This window comes from Tachypleus tridentatus, chromosome 2 (genome assembly GCF_004210375.1).
Source record: "Tachypleus tridentatus isolate NWPU-2018 chromosome 2, ASM421037v1, whole genome shotgun sequence".
Taxonomy (NCBI): domain Eukaryota; kingdom Metazoa; phylum Arthropoda; class Merostomata; order Xiphosura; family Limulidae; genus Tachypleus; species Tachypleus tridentatus.
This window is the reverse complement of record NC_134826.1, coordinates 7,713,095-7,738,154: the sequence shown is the minus strand read 5'-3', so window position 1 is coordinate 7,738,154 and position 25,060 is coordinate 7,713,095. Positions and strand designations below refer to the sequence as shown.

General features: G+C 34.3%; 1 protein-coding gene across 3 annotated transcripts; it reads left to right on the top strand.

The window, feature by feature from the left end:
• The first annotated feature begins 1,360 nt into the window (after window positions 1-1,360).
• Window positions 1,361-23,798, top strand: LOC143237601 (protein couch potato-like). 3 transcript variants are annotated; one of them, XM_076477050.1, is made up of 9 exons: window positions 1,361-1,434; window positions 1,887-1,940; window positions 2,443-2,505; window positions 2,676-2,820; window positions 5,461-5,609; window positions 6,031-6,254; window positions 9,089-9,158; window positions 13,788-13,895; window positions 15,696-23,798. In XM_076477050.1, exons 1-9 carry the CDS (start codon window positions 1,387-1,389, stop codon window positions 15,708-15,710), a joined length of 876 nt encoding a protein of 291 aa, XP_076333165.1. In that variant the 5' UTR covers window positions 1,361-1,386; the 3' UTR covers window positions 15,711-23,798. The 3 variants fall into 3 exon arrangements, with proteins under 3 accessions (XP_076333165.1, XP_076333175.1, XP_076333159.1); XM_076477060.1 differs by having other exon boundaries at window positions 5,458-5,594; XM_076477044.1 differs by having other exon boundaries at window positions 5,458-5,609.
• The last annotated feature ends 1,262 nt before the right edge of the window (window positions 23,799-25,060 follow it).

The window sequence follows — 25,060 nt, the reverse complement described above, 5'->3', positions numbered from 1 at the left end:
CCTGTGTTGTTATCATTATTAAATGGTCCTTGTAATCTAAGTTTAAAAAGAACTGATTTTTCGTTTAGAAATGTTTTATTTATGTTACTGAATCACTGACTTAGCTAATCTTCTTTCTTATTTTGTTTTTAGAAGATACACATGATAAGTTTGTCTACGTCTTCGGATATTGTTTACCAAATCTGTAGGCCTGGCATGGCCAGGTAGTTAAGGTGCTCGACTCGTAATCTGAAGATCGAAGGTTCTGTTTCTTGTCACATCAAACATGCTCGTCATTTCAGCCGTGGGGGCGTTATAACGTGGCGGTCAATCCCACTATTCATTGGTAAAAGAGTAACCCAAGAGTTGGAAATGGGTGGTGATGACTAGCTTCTTTTCGTCTAGTCTTACACTGCTAAGTTGGGGACGGCTAGCGTAGATTGTTCTCGTATGGCTTGGCACGAAATTCAAAACAAACCAAACCGGATAGGGGTAAACTCTGAAACAAAAAACATCCGGTGAAAATACACGACCGCTGTGACTCGACATGCACACCGACAGAAACATTTTCAGTAAATATAATAAAACTCCAAAGCTCTAGAGTGAGAGAGCGATCCAGCTAAACGTTCGGTTTAGAGCAGCTTAGGACCAATTTACCACACTCGTTCGAGATTTAACGGTAACATGAAGGAAGGTGAACTTTCAATCAAATATATTTCTTTACAGAACAACACAAGCTTGTTTACGTACGAAATTTTAAAAAAGTCGATTCCTTTTGACTCATTTTAAATTATCATATGAGTCAGATACTAATAAACAGTTGACCATCATGATGATGACCAACTGAGTGACCAACTGTCTTCCAATTCACGGTGAGAAGATGAAATAACCCGTGTTGGAGTTTTCAATATGGCGAAGGCTTCTATGTTATCACAGGCCCGGTATGACCAAGTTGTTACGGCACTCGACTCGTAACCTGAGGGTCGCGAGTTTGGATTTCTCTCGCACCAAATATGCTCCCCTTTTCAACCGTGGGGAGCGTTATAACGTTACGATCAATCCCACTATTTGTTGGTAAAAGAGTAGCCCAAGAGTTGGCGGTGAGTGGTGATGACTAGCTACCTTCTCTCTAGTTTTACACTGCAAAATTAGGGACGGCTAACACAGATAGCGTTCGTGTAACTTTGCGCGAAATTCAAAAAACAAACTATCTTTTCATAAGCACAAAACAAAGTTTTGCACTTGTTATTAATTACGCTTATAGATGTTTTAAAATGAATAAGCTCTCTGATACCTCGCTTTCTCAAGTTTAATATGCTTGATTTTACGCTAATCAGATTAACAGCAGTTTTAAAAAAATACTTTTTCTGTCACTAGGTTCGCACGTTATTTGTCAGTGGTCTCCCTATGGACGCGAAACCACGAGAACTGTATCTTCTATTTCGAGCATATGAGGTAGGGTTAAGTTAAACAATTTTATAGAATTAACTTGGAAGAAAACTTAAATCGTACTATTTACACAGGCGTATAACGTGTATTGTAAATAAAATTATTTGTACTGTTATCGTGTTCAAAGTTCCGTATTTCTTTGCTTCTTAAGTTCACTAATATAGTTTCGTTTAACTAAACAAAACCTCAACTCGGTACCTCGTAAGATAAGATCTGTTGTCGTAAAGCCTGTTAAAAACAATAGACACGACGATAACAAACGATAAGTTACATGTAGATACGTAAAGGGGGCTTAAATTTGTGGGACTAGTGGTTTATCTTGTTTCTTTGACATATCTTTGTTATTAAGATATTAAATCATTTATCTTCTTTATATTTTATCATTGCCACACTGGAGCCGTTGTTGTAAAACAAATAACTCACGAGATTTTAAAACAAATTTAATTTTCTGTTTCAAGGGCTATGAAGGATCTCTCCTGAAAGTTACCAGTAAGAACGGAAAGACATCTTCGGTGAGTACCTGCTTCTCTGCTGTAAGTGTTAGATAGTTAAGTTACATTCCATCTCTTTCTTTGTCTTTATCTCTCTAGCTGTATTTTTCTCTATCTTTCTGTCTATCTATCTGTATTTTTCTTTTTACCTATCTCTATCATTTTCCTATCTGTTTATCTGTATCCTTCTGTCTATCTGTATTTTTCTTTTTTACCTATCTCTATCCTTTTCTATCTGTTTATCTCTATCCTTCTCTCTATCTGTATTTTTCTTTTTTACCTATCTCTATCCTTTTCATATCTGTTTATCTGTATCCTTCTGTCTATCTGTATTTTTCTTTTTTACCTATCTCTATCCTTTTCCTATCTGTTTATCTGTATCCTTCTGTCTATCTGTATTTTTCTTTTTTACCTATCTCTATCCTTTTCCTATCTGTTTATCTGTATCCTTCTGTCTATCTGTATTTTTATCTTTATCAATTTATACCCTTATCTATCTTAGGTTTTTATTTTCTCTCTGTAGCCAGTTGGGTTTGTAACGTTCACAACAAGAGCAGGAGCCGAAGCAGCTAAGCAAGACCTCCAGGTAAGAAAAGTGAACACGAAATCTTCAAGTGACGAAAGTCATGTATATTTATTACTCGTTTCTCAATGCAATATTTTTTCTCTATGATTCCACAGTTACTTTGTAACGTATGTAAGGTGAGTACAATGTTATTCTGTATGAAAGATGAAACTGAATTTTGTTTCTGACAGCAAGGGATTCGATTCGATCCTGACCTCCCTCAGACGATCCGGCTTGAGTTTGCAAAGAGCAACACCAAGGTCAGCAAACCCAAACAACAACTGTCACCCCCTGTGGCGGCCACCTACCCAACCTTACTGCACCCCGTCACCGGACGTAAGTAATCGTACCTGCCAGGCACGTTCAGTCCAAGCTAGGAAAAACACTTAGTCTGTTTATTTATTTTGAAGTGTTTGCCGATGTATGATGAAGAAACGGGGAGCTATTAATGAAAGCGTTACTTTGTTTCACGTGCTTGATTGTTGTGCGTTATTAAAAACGTAAGACTCGATTACTGTGCGAACATGCGTGAAAAAGGTTATAGAGTTTTCTATCAAAAATACAATTATAACTAAATTCTAAAATTCCGAAAGATGGAGAGAGAGATTAAAAAATATGTATATTTTAATGCAATACGTATATTTAGCTATTTATGCAAAAACAGTTATTTTTCAAAACAAACTCTGGTCCTATAATGTTTTGTTTTGGCTCCATCTTTGGACATTTTTATTAAACATTACAAACGTTTCATTTTCTTTAATGGCATCTAACTTCAGCCTGCACTCGATCTGTAAATCACTCTGACACCTTATAACCAATAAAACGCATTTAAATACAGCTGTTCCATGTTTTATAACCAATAATATGCTTTTAAAGTTCGTCTTAAATTTCATGTCATTATTGTAATTCGTTGATCATAAATACAGTTACTTTGTTACGATTTATTGTCTAGAATAATCATTGATTTTTCAAAAATTTCCTAAAATTGTGGAAAAATTACAAAAAGAAACAGCTCATTCTAATAAAATTATGTTAAACTAAAACTAGTTATATTTATAAAAGTACGAACAACATTTCTCAAACCAAGCAGTTTCCCGTCCATGTGTCGTCCGTCAGCATCTATTTTCTTTGAATTATATATATATTATATAAAATCTGGTTTAGGTAAACTGAACTAGTTAAGTCTAAAGCACTGTATTTTATATACAATAAGGAGAGTGTTACACGTTTTAGATATAGAGAAAATTAACTGAAGTTAAATTTAAAGAACAATAGTAATATGTAACAGTAGTAATATGTAACAATAGTAATATGTAACAACAGTAATACGTAACGAAAGTAATATGTAACAATAGTAATGTGTAACAATGTAATATGTAACACTAGTAATATGTAACAGTAGTACTATGTAACAATAGTAATGTGTAACAATATTAATACGTAACAATGAAATATGTAACAATAGTAATGTGTAACAATAGTAATACGTAACAACAGTAATATGTAACAATAGTAATATGTAACAATAGTAATATGTAACAACAGTAATATGTAACAATAGTAATATGTAACAACAGTAATATGTAACAATAGTAATATGTAACAACAGAAATATGTAAAAATTGTATTATGTAACAATGTAATGTGTAACAATAGTAATGTGTAACAATAGTAATAGGTAACAACAGTAATATGTAACAATAGTAATGTGTAACAATAGTAAGGTGTAACAACAGTATTATGTAACAATAATAATATGTAACAATAGTAATGTGTAACAATAGTTATGTGTAACAATAGTTATGTGTAACAACAGTAATATGTAACAATAGTAATATGTAACAACAGTAATATGTAACAATTGTATTATGTAACAATGTAATGTGTAACAGTAGTAATGTGTAACAATATTAATATTAACAATGAAATATGTAACAATAGTAATACGTAACAACAGTAATATGTAACAATGTAATATGTAACAATAGTAATGTGTAACAATAGTAATACGTAACAACAGTATTATGTAACAACAGTATTATGTAACAATAGTAATACGTAACAATAGTAATACGTAACAACAGTAATGTGCAACAATAGTAATATGTAACAATTGTATTGTGTAACAACAGTAATATGTAACAATTGTATTATGTAACAATGTAATGTGTAACAATAGTAATGTGTAACAATATTAATACGCAACAATGAAATATGTAACAATAGTAACACGCAACAACAGTAATATGTAACAATGTAATATGTAACAATAGTAATGTGTAACAATAGTAACACGTAACAACAGTATTATGTAACAACAGTATTATGTAACAATAATAATATGTAACAATAGTAATGTGTAACAATAGTTATGTGTAACAACAGTAATATGTAACAATAGCAATATGTAACAACAGTAATATGTAACAATTGTATTATGTAACAATGCAATGTGTAACAATAGTAATGTGTAACAATAGTAATACGTAACAACAGTAATATGTAACAATAGTAATATGTAACAACACTAATATGTAACAATTGTATTGTGTAACAATGTAATATGTAACAATTGTATTGTGTAACAATGTAATATGTAACAATAGTAATGTGTAACAATAGTAATACGTAACAACAGTAATGTGTAACAATAGTAATATGTAACAACAGTAATATTTAACAATTGTATTGTGTAACAATGTAATATGTAACAGTAGTAATATGTAACAATAGTAATATCCAACAATGAAATAGTTGACTTGTAGAACTTTACATTCAGAAACTAAAGGAAACAACAATTGGTATTTGTTCTAATTGAAGGATATTGTTTTGGTCGGGTAGAATTACCTATTGCCTCGCTTTCGTGAATTAAAATTAATGATAATTGATTATACCGGTTGAGTGTTTACAGCTTACTGTGGTAACTGTGACTTGATACTGATTGTGACCTGACCTTTAGATCCTTTGTTTCAGAAGAAATTGGAGCCGCTCTATTTCCAGGTGTTCATGATGGCTGGTCCCCACACCATCTTTCTTATGCCGAAGTTCCTGTTTCCTCAGCTCTTCATCCTCCCGCTTTGTTACATCCGGCGTTGCATGCTCAACTTCCGGTAATTATTAACTACGTAAGAACTATTATATGTAATGTCTTTCATTACGTGAAAGGTTTTTCATAAAGAGTTAAACATGTTTTGCCACGAAACTTTAATTCCTTTTAACTATATTAAAATGTTGCTTTAAACATTAAACAGCATTAGTACTCGACTGAGGAAACAATAACTCTAAGTTTTATACAATAAGTAAGGACATACTTTAATTAGCTAAACTTACCACCAGGTTGAAATTTATCTTGCTCTGATTGGATATTGATTATATCTACAAAATTATTTCTATAGTAATTTTTTACTTAAATTAATCTTGCTTTTACTTAGTAACTTATGACCAATAATGAATTTCAGAAGTTTAGTTTTGCTTCAGAATGTATACAGTTCGAAACGATAAAACATGGAATACTTTCTTTTCTTTGGTTACCTCTTTTGATCACAGCCTCACATGGCGGTACCACACCCCGCCCTTTCGCATGCAGCTCTGGCAGGAAATGCACCTATTCATGCCACAATACCACCCTCCCACCTGGTGGCGAGTCCGGCGTTAGCGAGTCCTGTAGGATCTGCGTCTTCTACAAATAATACACCACCCTGTTCAACTCTGTTTGTTGCAAATCTGGGACAGTTTGTGTCAGAGCAGGAACTGAAAGACTTGTTTGGCTGGTAACACACTTTAAGGCGGAAAGCTGTTGTTTAAATATAAATACTTGTTTGTAGTGTATACTGGAGTGATCTGGACATTTAAAAATAAGGAATTACATACAAAACCTTACTCTCCAGTTAATGGTGAAACATTAAACGTTTCGTTTTTATGGCTCCATTTGGACTTCTCATACCACTAGCCCTGATGAAGCCGCAATGTTGAAACATTAAACGTTTCGTCTTTATGGCTCCATTTGGACTTCTCATACCACTAGCCCTGATGAAGCCGCAATGGTGAAACATTAACCGTTTCGTCTTTATGGCTCCATTTGGACTTCTCATACTACTAGCCCTGATGAAGCCGCAATGGTGAAACATTAAACGTTTCATCTTTATGGCTCCATTTGAACTTCTCATACTAATAGCCCTGATGAAGCCGCAATGGTGAAACATTAAACGTTTCGTCTTTATGGCTTTATTTGGACTTCTCATACCACTAGCCCTGATGAAGCCGCAATGGTGAAACATTAAACGTTTCGTCTTTATGGCTCCATTTGGACTTATCATACTACTAGCCCTGATGAAGCCGCAGTGGTGAAACATTAAACGTTTCATTTTTATGGCTCCATTTGGACTTCTCATACCACTAGCCCTGATGAAGCCGCAATGGTGAAACATTAACCGTTTCGTCTTTATGGCTCCATTTGGACTTCTCATACCACTAGCCCTGATGAAGCCGCAATGGTGAAACATTAACCGTTTCGTCTTTATGGCTCCATTTGGACTTCTCATACTACTAACCCTGATGAAGCTGCAATGGTGAAACATTAAACGTTTCGTCTTTATGGCTCCATTTGGACTTCTCATACTACTAGCCCTGATGAAGCCGCAATGGTGAAACATTAAACGTTTCATCTTTATGGCTCCATTTGAACTTCTCATACTAATAGCCCTGATGAAGCCGCAATGGTGAAACATTAAACGTTTCGTCTTTATGGCTTTATTTGGACTTCTCATACCACTAGCCCTGATGAAGCCGCAATGGTGAAACATTAAACGTTTCGTCTTTATGGCTCCATTTGGACTTATCATACTACTAGCCCTGATGAAGCCGCAGTGGTGAAACATTAAACGTTTCGTCTTTATGGCTCCATTTGGACTTCTCATACCACTAGCCGTGATGAAGCCGCAATGGTGAAACATTAAACGTTTCGTCTTTATGGTTCCATTTGGACTTTTCATACCACTAGCCCTGATGAAGCCGCAATGGTGAAACATTAAGTGAAATATTATTTCACTATATCGTGGAGAGTAAAGGCCATTTTAAAACTAACAATATTCAGAAATATGTATATAAATAAAGCTTATCCATTACTAAAAGTTATAATGAATAAGTTATGAATATTTCTTATAAAGTAGAACCTAATTTTGTCGTCTCTTATTTAAAATAGTAAAATGTTAGATAATAATCAAATTCGTGGATAGAGGGAGTATTAGCGGTTAGGCTTAATTGTAGTACCATCGTATATCCTTACGTAGGCCTAAGTCAAATATTTAATTAAGCTATTTATATTTTATAGTTAAAACAAAATTAAACATATATATATCTTTACTATATGTTTTATACGTTTATAAATTACCAAAAATTATATGTTATGTTTACTGTAGCACGGCACGCTAATAAGGTAATGATGGGTAATTTTTATATGACTGCACGTGTCTTTTATAGCAATAAAATTGGCAGAGTTTAGAGTCGAAATTGCACATGTTTTACAGCACACGTTCTTTTTAAGTCAACGTATTTAGTTTTGCAGCACATGTTCTTTTTAAGTCAACGTATTTAGTTTTGCAGCACATGTTCTTTTTAAGTCAACGTATTTAGTTTTACAGCACATGTCCTTTTTAAGTCAACGTATTTAGTTTTACAGCACACGTTCTTTTTAAGTCAACGTATTTAGTTTTACAGCACATGTCCTTTTTAACTCAACGTATTTAGTTTTACAGCACACGTTCTTTTTAACTCAACGTATTTAGTTTTACAGCACATGTCCTTTTTAATTCAACGTATTTAGTTTTACAGCACATGTTCTTTTTAATTCAACGTATTTAGTTTTACAGCACATGTCCTTCTTAACTCAACGTATTTAGTTTTACAGCACATGTCCTTCTTAACTCAACGTATTTAGTTTTACAGCACACGTTCTTCTTAACTCAACGTATTTAGTTTTACAGCACATGTCCTTTTTAATTCAACGTATTTAGTTTTGCAGCACATGTTCTTTTTAAGTAAACGTATTTAATTTTGCAGCACATGTTCTTTTTAAGTCAACGTATTTAGTTTTGCAGTACATGTTCTTTTTAAGTCAACGTATTTAGTTTTACAGCACATGTCCTTTTTAAGTCAACGTATTTAGTTTTACAGCACACGTTCTTTTTAAGTCAACGTATTTAGTTTTACAGCACATGTCTTTTTTAAGTCAACGTATTTCGTTTTACAGCACACGTTCTTTTTAACTCAACGTATTTAGTTTTACAGAACATGTCCTTTTTAATTCAACGTGTTTAGTTTTACAGCACATGTCCTTTTTAATTCAACGTATTTAGTTTTACAGCCTAATTGCAATGATATAATTAACTATTTCATCGAAACAAATTTGAAATTTAAATAAAATGTATGTTGTATCTGCAATAACAAACGAGTTGTCGATTTAACGCTTTGATAGTTTGTGTCTTACTTCTCTGCCACTAGATGGCCTTTCCTTTTCGTAGGAGTATTATAATAATTAATACTTGTTCGAATTAAACTTGTTAAACTATTGTAATTGTTATATGTTGTTGTTTTTTTATCTTTACAGTTTTCCCGGTTTTTGCCGACTGCGAATGCACAACAAAGGAGGAACACCAGTGGCTTTTGTGGAATATCAGGTATCTTTCGTAAAAAATAAACAGTAAATGTTAATGTAAAAACAATAATTATATAGCATTATTGTCATATACTTTTTATTCGTAAGGTTGCGCTCTGTTCAATTCGGGAACTCAATGTTTTTTTTTAGCGTTGTTAGTCTAAACTTACTGTTAACCCATTGTTGTCATAAACATCAATCAATAATTTTAATATATTGATTTTGTTAGACGGTACACTTTCTTAACACTCAATATTTTTTATTTATTTTCTTATTTAGAATAAAACTGACGTTAAAATTAATTTTGTACTCGTACATTTATCTTCTGCTACCTACTTTCGTAAATCTAGTATCTTTAATTAAAAAAATAATTAAACTGAACTAATATGAACTAAACAAAAACGAATAAAAATGTAAAATTGTGCAACATCTCAGCAAAGTAAACTAGAATGAAAGTAAAGTTTTGTTTTTTATTAGCAATAATTTTAGTGCGTGATATGTTGTAGCTCTCCGAAAGTTTTGCTGTGTTAGATATACACTGCTGGCCAAAATCTTAAGGCCAATGAACATAAAGAAAAAATATCCATTTTGCGTTGTTAGACTCAACCACTTATTCGAGTAGGACTTCGAAAGATGAAAAAAGAAAAGGGAAAATAAAAATAAAAAACTTTTTTAGCATCTAATAGGGAAAATGTGAACACTATGAAATTAGCCTAAATACTAGCTGGTCAAAAGTTTAATACCATACCAAAAAGAAGTCCGAAACAGGGTAGGAAATATCCAACAAGAGGTCTCAGTAGTGAGCTGCACAGCCATCATTGCGAATAACTGCAAACATTCGCTTTGGCATGGTCGATATAAGCGTTTGCAAAAGGCTGGCTGAAATGTTATTCCAAGTGGTAAAGATGGCTTCACGAAGATCATGCACTGTTTGAAATTGACGTCCATTTCTATAGACTTTTCTTGCTATCCACCCCCAAACATTTTCAATGGGGTTCAATTCGGGCGAACACGCTGGATGATCCAAAAGAATCACGCCATGAAAAAGTCCTTGGTCCTGCGGGCATTGCGGACTGCAGCGTTGTCCTGCTGAAAGATCCAGTCATTTCCACACTAGCGAGGGCCTTCAGTCAATAAGAATGCTCTCTCCAACATGCCAATGTAGTCAGCTGCTCTTTGATGCCCTTGTATAACCTAAAGCTCCATTGTTCCATGGAAGGAGAGAGCACCCCAGATCATGATGGAACCTCCTCCACTGTGTCGTGTAGAGAATGTCTCCGGTGTGATATCCTTATCGTACCAGTACCGTTGGAAGCTATCTGGACCATCCAGGTTAAATTTTTTTCTCATCAGAGAACAAAACCTTTGTCCACTTTTCTACGTCCCATGTTTGGTGCTTCTCAGCAAAGTTTAACCGAGGTGTTTCGTGGTGTGGAAGAAGGTGTGGCATTTGAAGATGTTTACGGTTTTTAAAGCTTTTCTCTCGTAGATGCCGTGTTGTTATTCTTGAGCTGCATTCTGCATCCGTAAGAGCCTTAATCTGGTTCGACGATCGGCTGGTGTCTTGCCGGACAACCCGTCGAATCCTCCTGCTCAATGCAGGCGACATTTTCTTAAGCCGACCACTTGATATTCCCGTTCCGTATCCCTCAGAGTCTTTTAATAAATTTTCAACAACAGTTTTACTACGCCCAATCTCACCAATGATGACACGTTGAGAGAGACCTTGCTTTTGCAGCTTGACAATTCTGCCACGTTCAAACTCTGTCAACTTTTAAGGCTTTGCCATGTTTTTACCCAATGTAACACAGGAGATGTCAGTGGGAGATGCTGATAATGAACACAAATGACTAAGTTTCGTTACGTGTTTACCGATTAACGCTTCGTTTCAGTATGGTCTTAAACTTCTGACCAGCTAGTAATTAGGCTAATTTCATAGTGTTCACATTTTCTCTATTAAACGCTAAAAAAGTTTTTTATTTTTATTTTCCCTTTTCTTATTTTCATCTTTCGAAGCTTTATTCAAATAAGTGGTTGAGTCTAACAATGCAAAATGCATATTTTTTCTTTATGTTCATTGGCCTTAGGATTTTGGCCAGCACTGTACAATTTATATATATATATATAATTATATATATATATATATATATTATATGTTATGTTATGTTTTTCTGTGTTTATGGAGATACAGACTAACACATCTTTACCAGTCTGATAACCAATGATGGCTGGTGGCTTCTTTTTAAAACATGAGCCACGCGCTATGCGTGACTACATTTTCAACTAACTAAAGTCAACGTAACACGTCAAGCAACTTTGTCACTCTATAGTAGCCAATTTCTCAGTGTCTTCTTTACCATTGTAACACCTGCTTAGCCAAGCTCCTTTAGTAGCTTGGTAACGGGCCGTTAGCACGAGCTCGTGTTCTTTATTAGCACACACTGTTTCCTTGTGCAGAAATATTAGTTCGTAATCGTAGTTTTATTAGGAATTAACTTATATTTTATTACTCTTGTAGATTATTACAAATAAGAAATAATATGTGATGAAAACAAGTTCGGCCTAAATATTTAGATCAGTATGTTTGTTTTAACACAAGAATAAACAATAGAGTATCTTTGCTCAGTACATCATGAGGAAATCGAACCTCAAATTTTAGCGCCAAGCACTGGCCCAGTGGATGACTTACGTTCGTGGCATGAACGTTTGAAACAACTCACGAGTATCCACTGGAACATTTAGCATCTCATGTTGTTAAACTAAAATAAATATTTTAAATCACAGAAACGTAAAACTTGTGAGTAATCCTTCCCAGGTATGAAAGTTCGACAAATATACAACGCTGTTCAAAAAATACGCGGAATGTTTGAATTGCGTGGCTCCAGTTGGTTCCAGGGGAATCCGCTTGGTGTCGCTAGGTTCGCACAGATCAGCTGATTACGATGCCATTTTCCAATTGCAGATATGTTCGTTTGTGTTTTAGCTACGCGGTTTTAAGTGAAGTGCGATTTTTTCGTTTGGCGGATTTTAGAATGAATGACCTGAAGGAGCAACGACTCACTGTGAAATTTTGTGTTAAACTTGGAAACTCTGCGACTGAAACTTTTGCTATGCTTAACACGGCTTACGGTGATGTTGCTGTGAAGCGTACGGCATGTTTCAAGTGGCATGAACGTTTTAAGGAAGGTCGACAGTCCATTGAAGATGATGAGCGTCCTGGACGTCCTTCCATGTCAACTGACGACCCACACGTCGACAAAATCAAACCCTGGTGCGGGAAAATCGACGTATGACTGTCAAGGAGCTTGCTGAAGAGTGTGGGATATCAGTTGGATCTTGTTACGAGATTTTGACCGAAAAATTGAAGATGCACCGCGTTGCTGCGAAATTCAGCCCTCAGAACTCGTGAGTTTTTGGCCAAACACTCGATCACTGTTCTTCCCCACCCCCCCTACTCACCTGACCTTGCTCCTTGAGATATTTTCTTGTTCCCCAAACTCAAAAGACCCTTGAAAGGAAGAAGATTTGAGACGATTCCCGAGATTAAGGCAAATGCGACGAAGGAGCTGGAGGACATCACAAAAGAAGCGTACCAGGACTGTTTCAACAAGTGGAAACACCGTTGGGTTAAGTGTGTGCGTTGGGAAGGAGAGTACTTTGAAGGGGTTCCAGACCTGTAACTTCTAAATAAAGTACATTTTGTTTTATGACGTCAGTCCGCGTATTTTTTGAACAGACCTCGTATATATATACACATTAATAACATTATATCACTGGGAAAATTATGAAACATACTGTTGGCGTGAAAGTGCTTTATAGGCCCATCTTATCTCTGTTTGGTTAACCTGTGTTCAGGTTTATTCATGAGGAGTGGAAGTTGATCAGAGTGTAGATTAACTGGACATCCCTTGAACAAGGAATAATAAGTCTATTTATTATACCTGCTACTGAACGGCTATATAATCTTGAATAGTGGCCAATGACGTATTTTTCTTCACTTCACCTGTCCAGTGTATAGGTTCTTCTTGTAATAACTATGAGGCACATTCACACCAACTCCGTGTGTAAGAAGTGACACGGTTCGCCTTATGTTGGCAAAGCGCCATCTATTGACCGATAATTCGTGTAACATTGCAATGTAATTTGTATAGGACATTTACAACATTTAAATTACTATGGTATATAAATTGACTGATACGAAACGTTTTTCGATTGAAAACCTTTTGTATTACTTTCCTAACAGTTAAGATTAGTTCTGGTATTAGCGACAGGCCTTGTCGGCAGTGGTATGTGACGCACAGTGTGTGGAATCGAGATATGGCAAGGAGAGAAATATCATAATCTTTATTGTGATGACATACCCAGTACAGATATATCAATAGTTGTGATGACATACCCAGTACAGATATATCAATAGTTGTGATGACATATCCGGTACAGATATATCAATAGTTTTGATGACATACCCGGTAGAGATATGTTAATAGTTGTGATGACATACTCAGTACAGATATATCAACAGTTGTGATGACATACCCAGTACAGATATATCAATAGTTGTGATGACGTACCCAGTACAGATATATCAATAGTTCTGATGACATACCCAGTACAGATATATCAATAGTTCTGATGTTTTCTATTTTTCTAGGATGTACGTATAGCAACACATGCCCTGAACACTTTCCAGGGTTACGTTTTGTTTTCGTCTGATCGCGGAGGAATCCGAATTGAATATGCAAAGAACAAAATGGGAGAGGTAGGCCTAACATGAGATTACCAATTTATTGCTCTTTTAACGTTCAACTCATTCTGCTTAGTAGTTACTACTTATGAGACTGAACTTGTCTGCCTAAAATGGGTAGTGATTTAAAATAGCTGAAACTCAGTTTCATGAACATGGCGGTAAAGGATGTAAGATCCATGGAGATCATATTAACCTGGCGATACACCTAACTTTCAACATGACTTGAAATTAAAATTAAAAGTGTGTGAGCTTATAATAACAATAATAAGACACCTTTAAAGATAATATAAAAAACAAATTTTTAACTATTACTGTTTCAGGGGGGACAGTGAAGCTTCAGTAGGGATCAACATTGATTTACAAGAAAGTTTAGATAGAACAAAAATGTTTGCTATATTAACTGAATTTTCTTAATCATTTATTAAAATCGTAAAGTTTTTTTTAATTTATAGTATAATTCTTTTAATCGCTAGGGATGATGAATTTAGGCTTACTAGAGTGAAATTTATGCTTGTTTGTTTGTTTGTTTGTTTTGGAATTTCGCACAAAGCTACACGAGGGCTATCTGTGCTAGCCGTCCCTAATTTAGCAGTGTAAGACTAGAGGGAAGGCAGCTAGTCATCACCACCCACCGCCAACTCTTGGGCTACTCTTGTACCAACGAATAGTAGGATTGACCGTCACATTATAAACCCCCACGGCTGGGAGGGCGAGCATGTTTAGCGCGACTCGGGCGCAAACCCGCAACCCTCAGATTACGAAGCGCACGCCTTAACGCGCTAGACCATGCCGGGCCCTGAAATTTATGCTAAGTAATTAATTTGTAGTTGATCATGGCCATGTAGCTAAGGTGTTCGATTCATAATCTAAGGGTCATGGGTTCGAATCCTTATACCATCAAACATGCTCACTCTTTCAGCTGTGGAGAAGTTATAACGTCATGGTCAATTCCACTATTTATTGATAAAAGAATACCTCCAGAGTTGATGGTGATGACTAGTTGTTTTCCCTTTAGTCTTACACTGCTAAATTAGGGACGGCTAGTGCAGATAGCCTTCGTGAAGCTTCGCGCGAAATTCAAAAACAAACAAACAAGTAATTGATCGAACGGCTTTTGTGTTTATAAGTTGCACAGCAGAATACACAAGGGTGGTGACGGGTGTGCAAGATATACGATTAATCAGAATGCCCCCCAGTGGCTCAGCGGCATGTCTGTGGACTTACAACGATAAAATCTGGGTTTCGATACCCGTGATGGGCAGAGCACAGATAGCCCATTGTGTAGCTTTTGGCTTAATTCAAAACAAGAACAACAACAATTAATCAGAATAATAGGGCATAAAAGCACGGTTTTCGATACCCGTGGCGGGCAGAGAAAAGATAGCCCTTCATGTGTATTTGTTCTTAATAGCATAACCAGTTTTCAATATACTTAATTTTAAAATTACTAATTAACGACAGTAAATAAATCAATTTGACGGAATAATAATTGTTGTTAAATGTAATTATTTTACAAATTGTTTAATTTAAATAGGAATTACAAAACTGTAATTCAGTCGAGAAATGATATTCGATAATTTGTATCTGAAGTTAGAATTGTTTGGTTAAAATGAACAAAAAACATCACTGTTTATTTGTTCTCAGTCTACACTTTGTTTTTGAAGAACTTTAATATTTTATATTATTCTATTTTCAAATAGTCTAAGGAATAACTTTGTGTAAAAATAATTAATTAAATTATTAAAATTGAGGTTTTATATAAGAGACAATTAACCCAGTTTGATAATATGTGAAGTTTTCTTTCCAAATTAGGTTACACGTGATTGAAAGAAGATATGTGGACCAGAAATGGTGTTTTAATTTTTTTTAATTAAAGACTTTGTAGCATAACGCATATAAACTGTAACAAAAAAAATGGCTGTCACAAGGACTATGACAAAGTTTGATTTTTTTATTATTATTCTGGATTGAAGACTGTTTCAGTATTATGTTTATAATGTACAAACGAATATAGATTTAAGTTCCAAGTTATTATTACTTTGTATTTAAATTTTCTTTGGACGATTGAAAGATTAACATAATATGTTATGAAAAGAATTGTATTCTAAAAATTTTATGAAATATTTATTTCCTCTTGTCAATTTGAGACTTCCAGTTTATTGAATACGTGGACGTCTTTCAAAATTTCAAATATGCCATTTTGTCTTAATTTGTCGTTTCGAAATGTTATTTTATTATTGATACCCGTATTATGAAGTTATGGTTACGAAAACATAAATATTGCAATGAAAATAGAAAAATATTAAATAAAAGTCTATAAATTATTAAAGTAACGATAAGCAATGGAAACTTTCTGGCTATAACAACTTTATAAATATTTATATAACTTGTAATCTATGAAGAAAATGATGAAATATCTTTGCAGAATAAACGTTTAACCGTTTTACATCGATTGGTAAATTAATTATTTTAAAATATTTTGCTAATTAAATTTGCATAACTCCATCTATGAGAAAAATTCCCAGAATTTCTACGTTAAAAGTTATAGACTAACGAAATGGCTTTGAAATAAACGTACTTGGTAAATGAAGTCTGGTGTTTATTGTAAAACAAAATGTATTTAAAACTGAACTGTGAGTGTTTGTTAAATATAATTTGAATCAAATGTTTGAAAATAAGTTTTAAAACAGATATTGATTTATGTTGCAAGATGCTGTTTTTTAACGAAAATTTTTGACATTTTTGACAGTAGAACAGATTTGTAATTCTTTTTATGTTCACACGTAATTTTAGTTTTAAATTTTAATCTTTTAAAACGTTCTGTTATATACTTTGTGTCTTAGAAAGTAATATTGAAGTTAAAAAGTAAAGAGAGAATTTAGATTCTGTATTTATATAGAAATGAAAGTTAAGAAAGGTTCTTTCTTTCACTAAGCCTAAATTTTGATTTTTTTCTAAGCCTATATTTCGAAATTGTTTAATTCTAGAGAATTATTAAGCATGCAACAGTTATAAGTCTAAGTGAAGTATATTTAACAATTTAGAAGTGGAAAATAATCTATAATTTTTAAATGTATCTGAATAATAGCCATTGGATAAAAAGTTGACGAACTAAATGCTTACTTATGCGGTATTGCACAGATAATTATTTATAGAAAGATTTGAAATTGTTTTTATTGAATTATCTATCAATTCAGATCACACTTCAGCTTAAAAAGCAAAAAAATAAACATTACATTTTGTGATAAGATCCAGAAGTGATTGTAAATCCAAGTCTTACGCATATCAAAGATGTTTATTAAGACATCACTCATCACATTTAAGTCGTAAATAATTTTCGATTGCCTTCACTTGTATTTTTCGTTCAATTTCTGTATATTTTCATATTTAGCTTCTTGCTACAAATGACAGACGCTTTTTATTTTTTGAATGTGCAAAAAGCTCATAACTGCTACTATGCAACTAATTTTTATCGTAGTGTTACTATTGAATAACTAATTCTCACTGTATTCTCAAGACGGATGGTATGGGTACTAGCATTTTCATTAAAATAAAGTACAGAACAACGTCTTGACCTTCTTAGGTTAACCTGAAGATGACCTCAGAAGGTCGTAACGTTGTTCTGTACTAAATTTTAATTAAAATTTTAACACCCATGTTAGCCATCTTGAGAATACATTTTCATTTCAAGTAGGTTTCTCGTCATTACGAATTAATTGTTGTCGTAATGTTACCATTAAATAATTAATTCTTACCGTAGTGTTGCCATTAAATAAGCATACTGTGATTAACACACAGGGTTGCTAGTGTTATTCAGTTTATCAAAATAACCATAGTATTTATTGATTAATAACATGAAAACACTGATATGATAATTTTCCCATTCGTGTATGAATTTCGTAAATATATATATGTATATTGATACGAGTATAGTCATTTAAATTAGTTAATGAAGTTAATAGTAGATTTTTTTTCGTGCATTACATTGTTTTTTAGAGATGTTAAAATGAATATAAATACATTTTTTTCCATCTAGTACTAATTATATTCTTGTACTGGTTAATAGTTCGCATATTTTACTCTTTGTTCTAGTCGCAATATACGGAGTAAGACAAATAGGGTCCAATAATGAAATTAACATTAATATTAATATAGCGAAGGTATCGAAATCAGGATTTAACCTCAGTGTTTTGGAATAATTCTTCATCCTCGATCGAGTATTTCACTTAACTCTCCCATGATCATGATTGAAGGATTAATTTTAACAACCTTGATTATTTGTAATATTTTCGTACAGAGCGCGTCTTTCATTAAATCACAGTTTGGTCTGTACTTAGAATTAATATTGACATTCAACTGTGCCTTCTCTGTTCTAAGAAATCTCATGTACTTTTCTAAGTTAATCAACACTTCTATTTTAAATATATTTATGGAAGTTTCTTATATTAACACACTGGATTCCCAGCTGCTACTTTGCGTTAGCTATTATATTTTTATAACTTGTTTGTAACTCCTTTGGCTTTTAGAATACATTTTCTGTTAACCATTGACCTCTTTTATTGCGAATAGTGACCAATTTTGGTGTGTATTACCGAATATTTGTCTTCTGGAAAACAAACATACTGTATAATGTGACTTTTATTTTTCCTTTATTGTTTTGGAGATTTCACGTACACGTTATTTCTGATGCTATGTGTTCTTGCGTAGTGTTTTATTGGTCTGTCGTTGCTGTGTTAAGATACGTTTAAATGTATATTTTAATGGTGTAGCAGGTTTGCCCCCTTTACGAGTATCTACTTGACTTGACATTGTCAGTCGTTCAATATTTTATTATTTCGTCTTAAAGCATGAAACGGTTGATTGAGTCTAGTAAATTGAGTCGTACTTTAGCTTACTAAATGTCATTTGGACGTCTTTGTTTCTTATGATGTCAAGAAGACACGCTGGGGCGAATAAGCCGAGCTTGTCTTTTTGACCTTGACAAAAAACAATAAAATTGGAGAAAACATTTAAAGTTTAATATCACCAGAGGAAGGACGTCTCAGTCTGAAACGTTGTGAATGTTAAAACATCTGGTTACCAGAGGAAGGACGTCTCAGTCTGAAACGTTGTGAATATTAAAACATCTGGTTACCAGTGGAAGGACGTCTCAGTGTGAAACGTTGTGAATATTAAAACATCTGGGTACCAGAGGAAGACGTCTCAGTCTGAAACGTTATGAATATTAAAACATCTGGTTACCAGAGGAAGGACGTCTCAGTGTGAAACGTTGTGAATATTAAAACATCTGGTTACCAGAGGAAGGACGTCTCAGTCTGAAACGTTGTGAGTATTAAAACATCTGGTTACCAGTGGAAGGACGTCTCAGTGTGAAACGTTGTGAATATTAAAACATCTGGGTACCAGAGGAAGACGTCTCAGTCTGAAACGTTATGAATATTAAAACATCTGGTTACCAGAGGAAGGACGTCTCAGTGTGAAACGTTGTGAATATTAAAACATCTGGTTACCAGAGGAAGGACGTCTCAGTGTGAAACGTTATGAATATTAAAACATCTGGTTACCAGAGGAAGGACGTCTCAGTGTGAAACGTTATGAATATTAAAACATCTGGTTACCAGAGGAAGGACGTCTCAGTGTGAAACGTTGTGAATATTAAAACATCTGGTTACCAGAGGAAGGACGTCTCAGTCTGAGACGTTGTGAATATTAAAACATCTGGTTACCAGAGGAAGGACGTCTCAGTCTGAGACGTTGTGAATATTAAAACATGTGGTTACTAGAGGAAGGACGTCTCAGTCTGAAACGTTGTGAATATTAAAACATCTGGTTACCAGAGGAAGGACGTCTCAGTGTGAAACGTTGTGAATATTAAAACATCTGGTTACCAGAGGAAGGACGTCTCAGTCTGAGACGTTGTGAATATTAAAACATCTGGGTACCAGAGGAAGGACGTCTCAGTCTGAGACGTTGTGAATATTAAAACATCTGGTTACCAGAGGAAGGACGTCTCAGTGTGAAACGTTGTGAATATTAAAACATCTGGTTACCAGAGGAAGGACGTCTCAGTGTGAAACGTTGTGAATATTAAAACATCTGGTTACCAGAGGAAGGACGTCTCAGTCTGAAACGTTGTGAATATTAAAACATCTGGTTACCAGAGGAAGGACGTCTCAGTGTGAAACGTTGTGAATATTAAAACATCTGGTTACCAGAGGAAGGACGTCTCAGTGTGAAACGTTATGAATATTAAAACATCTGGTTACCAGAGGAAGGACGTCTCAGTGTGAAACGTTGTGAATATTAAAACATCTGGTTACCAGAGGAAGGACGTCTCAGTCTGAGACGTTGTGAATATTAAAACATCTGGGTACCAGAGTAAGGACGTCTCAGTCTGAGACGTTGTGAATATTAAAACATCTGGTTACCAGAGGAAGGACGTCTCAGTGTGAAACGTTGTGAATATTAAAACATCTGGTTACCAGAGGAAGGACGTCTCAGTGTGAAACGTTGTGAATATTAAAACATCTGGTTACCAGAGGAAGGACGTCTCAGTCTGAGACGTTGTGAATATTAAAACATCTGGGTACCAGAGTAAGGACGTCTCAGTCTGAGACGTTGTGAATATTAAAACATCTGGTTACCAGAGGAAGGACGTCTCAGTCTGAAACGTTATAAATATTAAAACATCTGGTTACCAGAGGAAGGACGTCTCAGTCTCAGACGTTGTGAATATTAAAACATCTTGTTAACGTTGGTTATTTTTCATGGTAGAAGTTATTTCCACTCTTTGTTTTGTAAATGTACAACCACACGATGTGTTGGTTGAATTACTATTGGACCATGTCAGGCATACCCAGATGAAGCATGTCTGTTTGACAATGGCGTTGTATATCTGCCAATGTACATCCTGAATACAGTTTAACTGCGAAGCCAAGCCTAAAGTTGATGCATACGTTTCGACGTTCTGCTTTAACATTGTTAATTTATACAACTAGTCACTACCAATTTTTAATTCCTCTATTGGTGAATATTTTATTTTGTGTTAATGATAGAGGTAAAACATAAAAACATGAGATGTTTGTCGGTGCATTACAATGCTTCGCAGATACAACATTGACTAAGGTACAGATTGTTGTAGGCCTGGTAGCTATACACAAGAAAGTAATTGGCTTATAAGTTAGACATGCGACACTACAGGTGTTACCCGAACTGTATTCTCTGGCATTTGAATGATTGCTTCGAACTGTTAGCAATTATGGTTTGAATAATATGTGGGATTTTGAAAAGTACTTTTCGGTTTATTTTACACGGCTTATATTAGGCTTTCATTTTCAATCCTAATGTCGTATAATAACAGAGTTTAGATTGTCAAAATTATTGTCAAAGTGGTTAGTATGTTTGTAATAAAGTTTAATATGTATATTTTAAAATTACTTCAACAATTTTCAAATATCACTTGTTTGCAAAGCAGTTGAGGCTCACAACACAATCATTCAGTGAGAAACAATTTTACATTTCCCTGTTGTTCCACAACGTCTATCACTAGAAGTTGCTATGGAGATCTTTTGCTACTTTGTTTTCCCATAATGCCTATTATTAGACGTTGCTATAGAGATCCCTTTCTGATTCGATTTTCTAGAATATCTGTTGTCAAACGTTGTTACAGATGTGATTTTCTGATTTATTGTTCCAGAATAGCTATTAGGTTTTTGATGTTTGAAATCAAACCGAACTTTGCTCAAATCCTCCAGTAATAAACACATTTTGAATTTAATACCCAATACAATCATGTTGTGATAAAATTAAGTTTTTTCTTTTACGACTCGTTCATTGAGAACACTTCTTGAATAAAAAACCCAACAATCATAGCTTTATCTTTAAAATATTTATATAATATTATTATCATAGCTTTATCTTTAAAATATTTATATAATATTATTATCATAGCTTTATCTTTAAAATATTTATATAATATTATTCATTTCACATTAATTTTTAAAACATTATTTTAGAAATCATTATGTATTTATAAAAACAAAATTGTGTGTCCAGCAAACGTCTGAGTATAAATTCATCACTGAATCTGAAAGGATCACAAACATATGACAACATTCAAATCCTCCCCTATTTAGGGTAATAATTATCCCAGTGTGTGAATGTTCTTTTCATGAATAATAATGACACCTACACATGCTAAAGTTTAGCCTTTTAAGTTGTCAGATAAATATGGTTAATATATGCACATAATTTCAAGACACTTCGGTAGCCAGTTGGTTAAGGCACTCGACTCGTAACTCGGGGGTTCGAATCCCCGTCACACCAACCATACTCGCCCTTTCCGCTATGGGAGCGTTATAATGTGACGGTCAGTTCCACTATTCATTGGTGAAAGAGTAACCCAAGAGTTGGCAGTGGCCTTACCTCTAGTTTTACACTAGGGACGGCTAGCGCAGATAGCCCTCGAGTAGCTTTGCGCAAAATTCAAAACAAACAAACCACTTTGAAAGGTTTTTAGGGATACAGACATATGGAAGGAACACCAAATATAAAGATCGGTTGTCTCTTTTGTACAAATGCGATTCTTGTGTTAGTTTATAGAGCAATGGTACACTGAACTGTCTATCACGGGGAATTGAACTCTGAATTCGTAATCTTACCGCTGTTCCATCGAGTCATATGATTCTTCTGTCAAGTGGAACATTGATGTGTTTTCTATAGTTCTTTTACTAGGTCGGGACATTTGGAACTGGGCGAATTAAGAAGCCCTATTTGTATCATAGCTAAAGTTGTCATTGAAAAATAAAAAACATATCCCATTATCAACGCTAAACATTAAATAGAATTACTCAGTATCAGGACGCCTTGAAAGAAATGCACTTGTTAACTCGTCACTATAAAAGATGATTAAATATTGGTTGAAACACGTTGGTTGAGAGGCCTTCAGAGGTTCCAGGAATAACTGTAACTGACTGTCAAGTGTGTAGTGTTGTTATCTGTGTAACTTCTGTTATAACCCTTTTATTGTTGTTGTTTTTACAACCGGAACCTTTCTATTATGCTACGTCAAATTCCTAGTCAATGTTTACTGGAATGTTGAAGAAAAAAGAAATGATAAATTTCGCATATGTTTCAGTCTTGGCGGAAAATTGGGATATAATTTGGTTGTATATGTTAACAAACTGATTGTTTAAAAATCAATTTATGGCAAATTTTCGTCCGTTGTATAAGTTACATTATACACAACACGATAGATTGATTTCTTCTTAAAACCCATTGTTTGTTTGCGCTTCTAGCCACTAAACAATTGACAATATTATATTCAAATAACTTGTTTTATTAAGGTTGCGAATGGCTTTCTTCGTAGAACACTATACGTATAGTTTGGAGAGAACATAGTGGGGGCTAAGCTGAGCCTTATGTCTGGGGTTTGATTTCGGAGGGTCGAAACAATGAAATCCGTCCATGCCTTGCCTCTATTTGCTATTATTGTGGTACTTTTGAAACTGTTTTGCGACTAATGCATCATTTCATATTTGTAACGGCAGTCAAAGGTAAAAAGTTTTAAAATGTGTAGATATACTGTAGTTTTGATGCTTGTGTTTGTTGTCAATAGTTTCTCTAAGATATCTGTAAAAACTCTGTTAACCATTTGATGAAACAGAACAGCCATGAATTTAATGATATATATATATATATATCGCTTTAATTTGTGACTTGGGGTGGCTTTAAGAAATTAGGTCGTATGTAAAATATTTTTTTTTGATCAAATAACAAGAGTAGCATACATTTGGTAAAAATGAGCAAATTCTGAAGTTGACATAAGTTTTAGTAACTGAAATTATTGTACCAGATAAAAACCGCATGTTTATATAATTAGTTACTTTAAAATAAAGATTCATGTGTGAAAAAAAATGCTTTAGTTCTGGTGTTTACTTTGGTTCGATCATAATTACAGAATGAAGATAGAACTGCGAGGGCGGGAAAAGCTCAATCCCACTGGGATTAGGGATTACAAGAGAAATCCTTTTACTACATATGTCAGTAAATATGTAAATCTCTCTTTCTTACACACACAAACCTAACAAACATACGCTGTTGTTTCTGGTTTTGTTTTTAAGGTGCAAGTGAAAACAATATTATCTAATAATAACCTAGAATAAAGTAAAAAAAAATATTCTACATTCATCAGATGTTGACAGAATACTGTACCAGCTAGAATAAAGGTTGGCAGAATACTGTACCAGCTAGAATAAAGGTTGGCAGAATACTGTACCAGCTAGAATAAAGGTTGACAGAATACTGTACCAGCTAGAATAAAAGGTTGACAGAATACTGTACCAGCTAGAATAAAGGTTGACAGAATACTGTACCAGCTAGAATAAAGGTTGACAGAATACTGTACCAGCTAGAATAAAGGTTGACAGAATACTGTACCAGCTAGAATAAAAGGTTGACAGAATACTGTACCAGCTAGAATAAAGGTTGGCAGAATACTGTACCAGCTAGAATAAAAGGTTGGCAGAATACTGTACCAGCTAGAATAAAAGGTTGACAGAATACTGTACCAGCTAGAATAAAAGTTTTATATCAGACAAATGCGACAAACAGGTTAAAATAAATCACAAAGTAAAGCATATTTAAACGATTTCGAACGTTGTTCGCCCCCCTCCTATCCATCCCTTCAGTGGCACAGCGGTATATCTGCGGACTTACAACGCTACAAACAGGCTTTCAATATCCGTGGTGGACAGAGCACAGATAGCCCGTTATGTAGGTTTGTGCCCAACTTCAAACCAACGAACTGTGTTCATTCTTTAAAATAAAGAAAAAATTATGTAAACATTTGTACTGAAATTGCCCGACGCTTATCTTGTTATTTGGATGCTTCAGAGAGGAATACAATTCGCCTTCATTCTTGAGTGTTGAATGTTTGGAATGGTAAGCTAAGAGTTACTTAGGAAGAAGTTAACATGTTCAAGGTGAACGACACATACGCATGTGAAGTAAACGGCCAAGACAGAAACATCATTGGCTGACTAGTAAGAAGGAAGAAAGTCAGCCAGCGACACCAACTGTTTGTAACTTTTATAAAGTGTGGATGGCGCTTTTATTCTCTTTACAAACATACAGTTAAACCAAATATCCAAAACGTTAAAAAATGTATTTTTATTTGA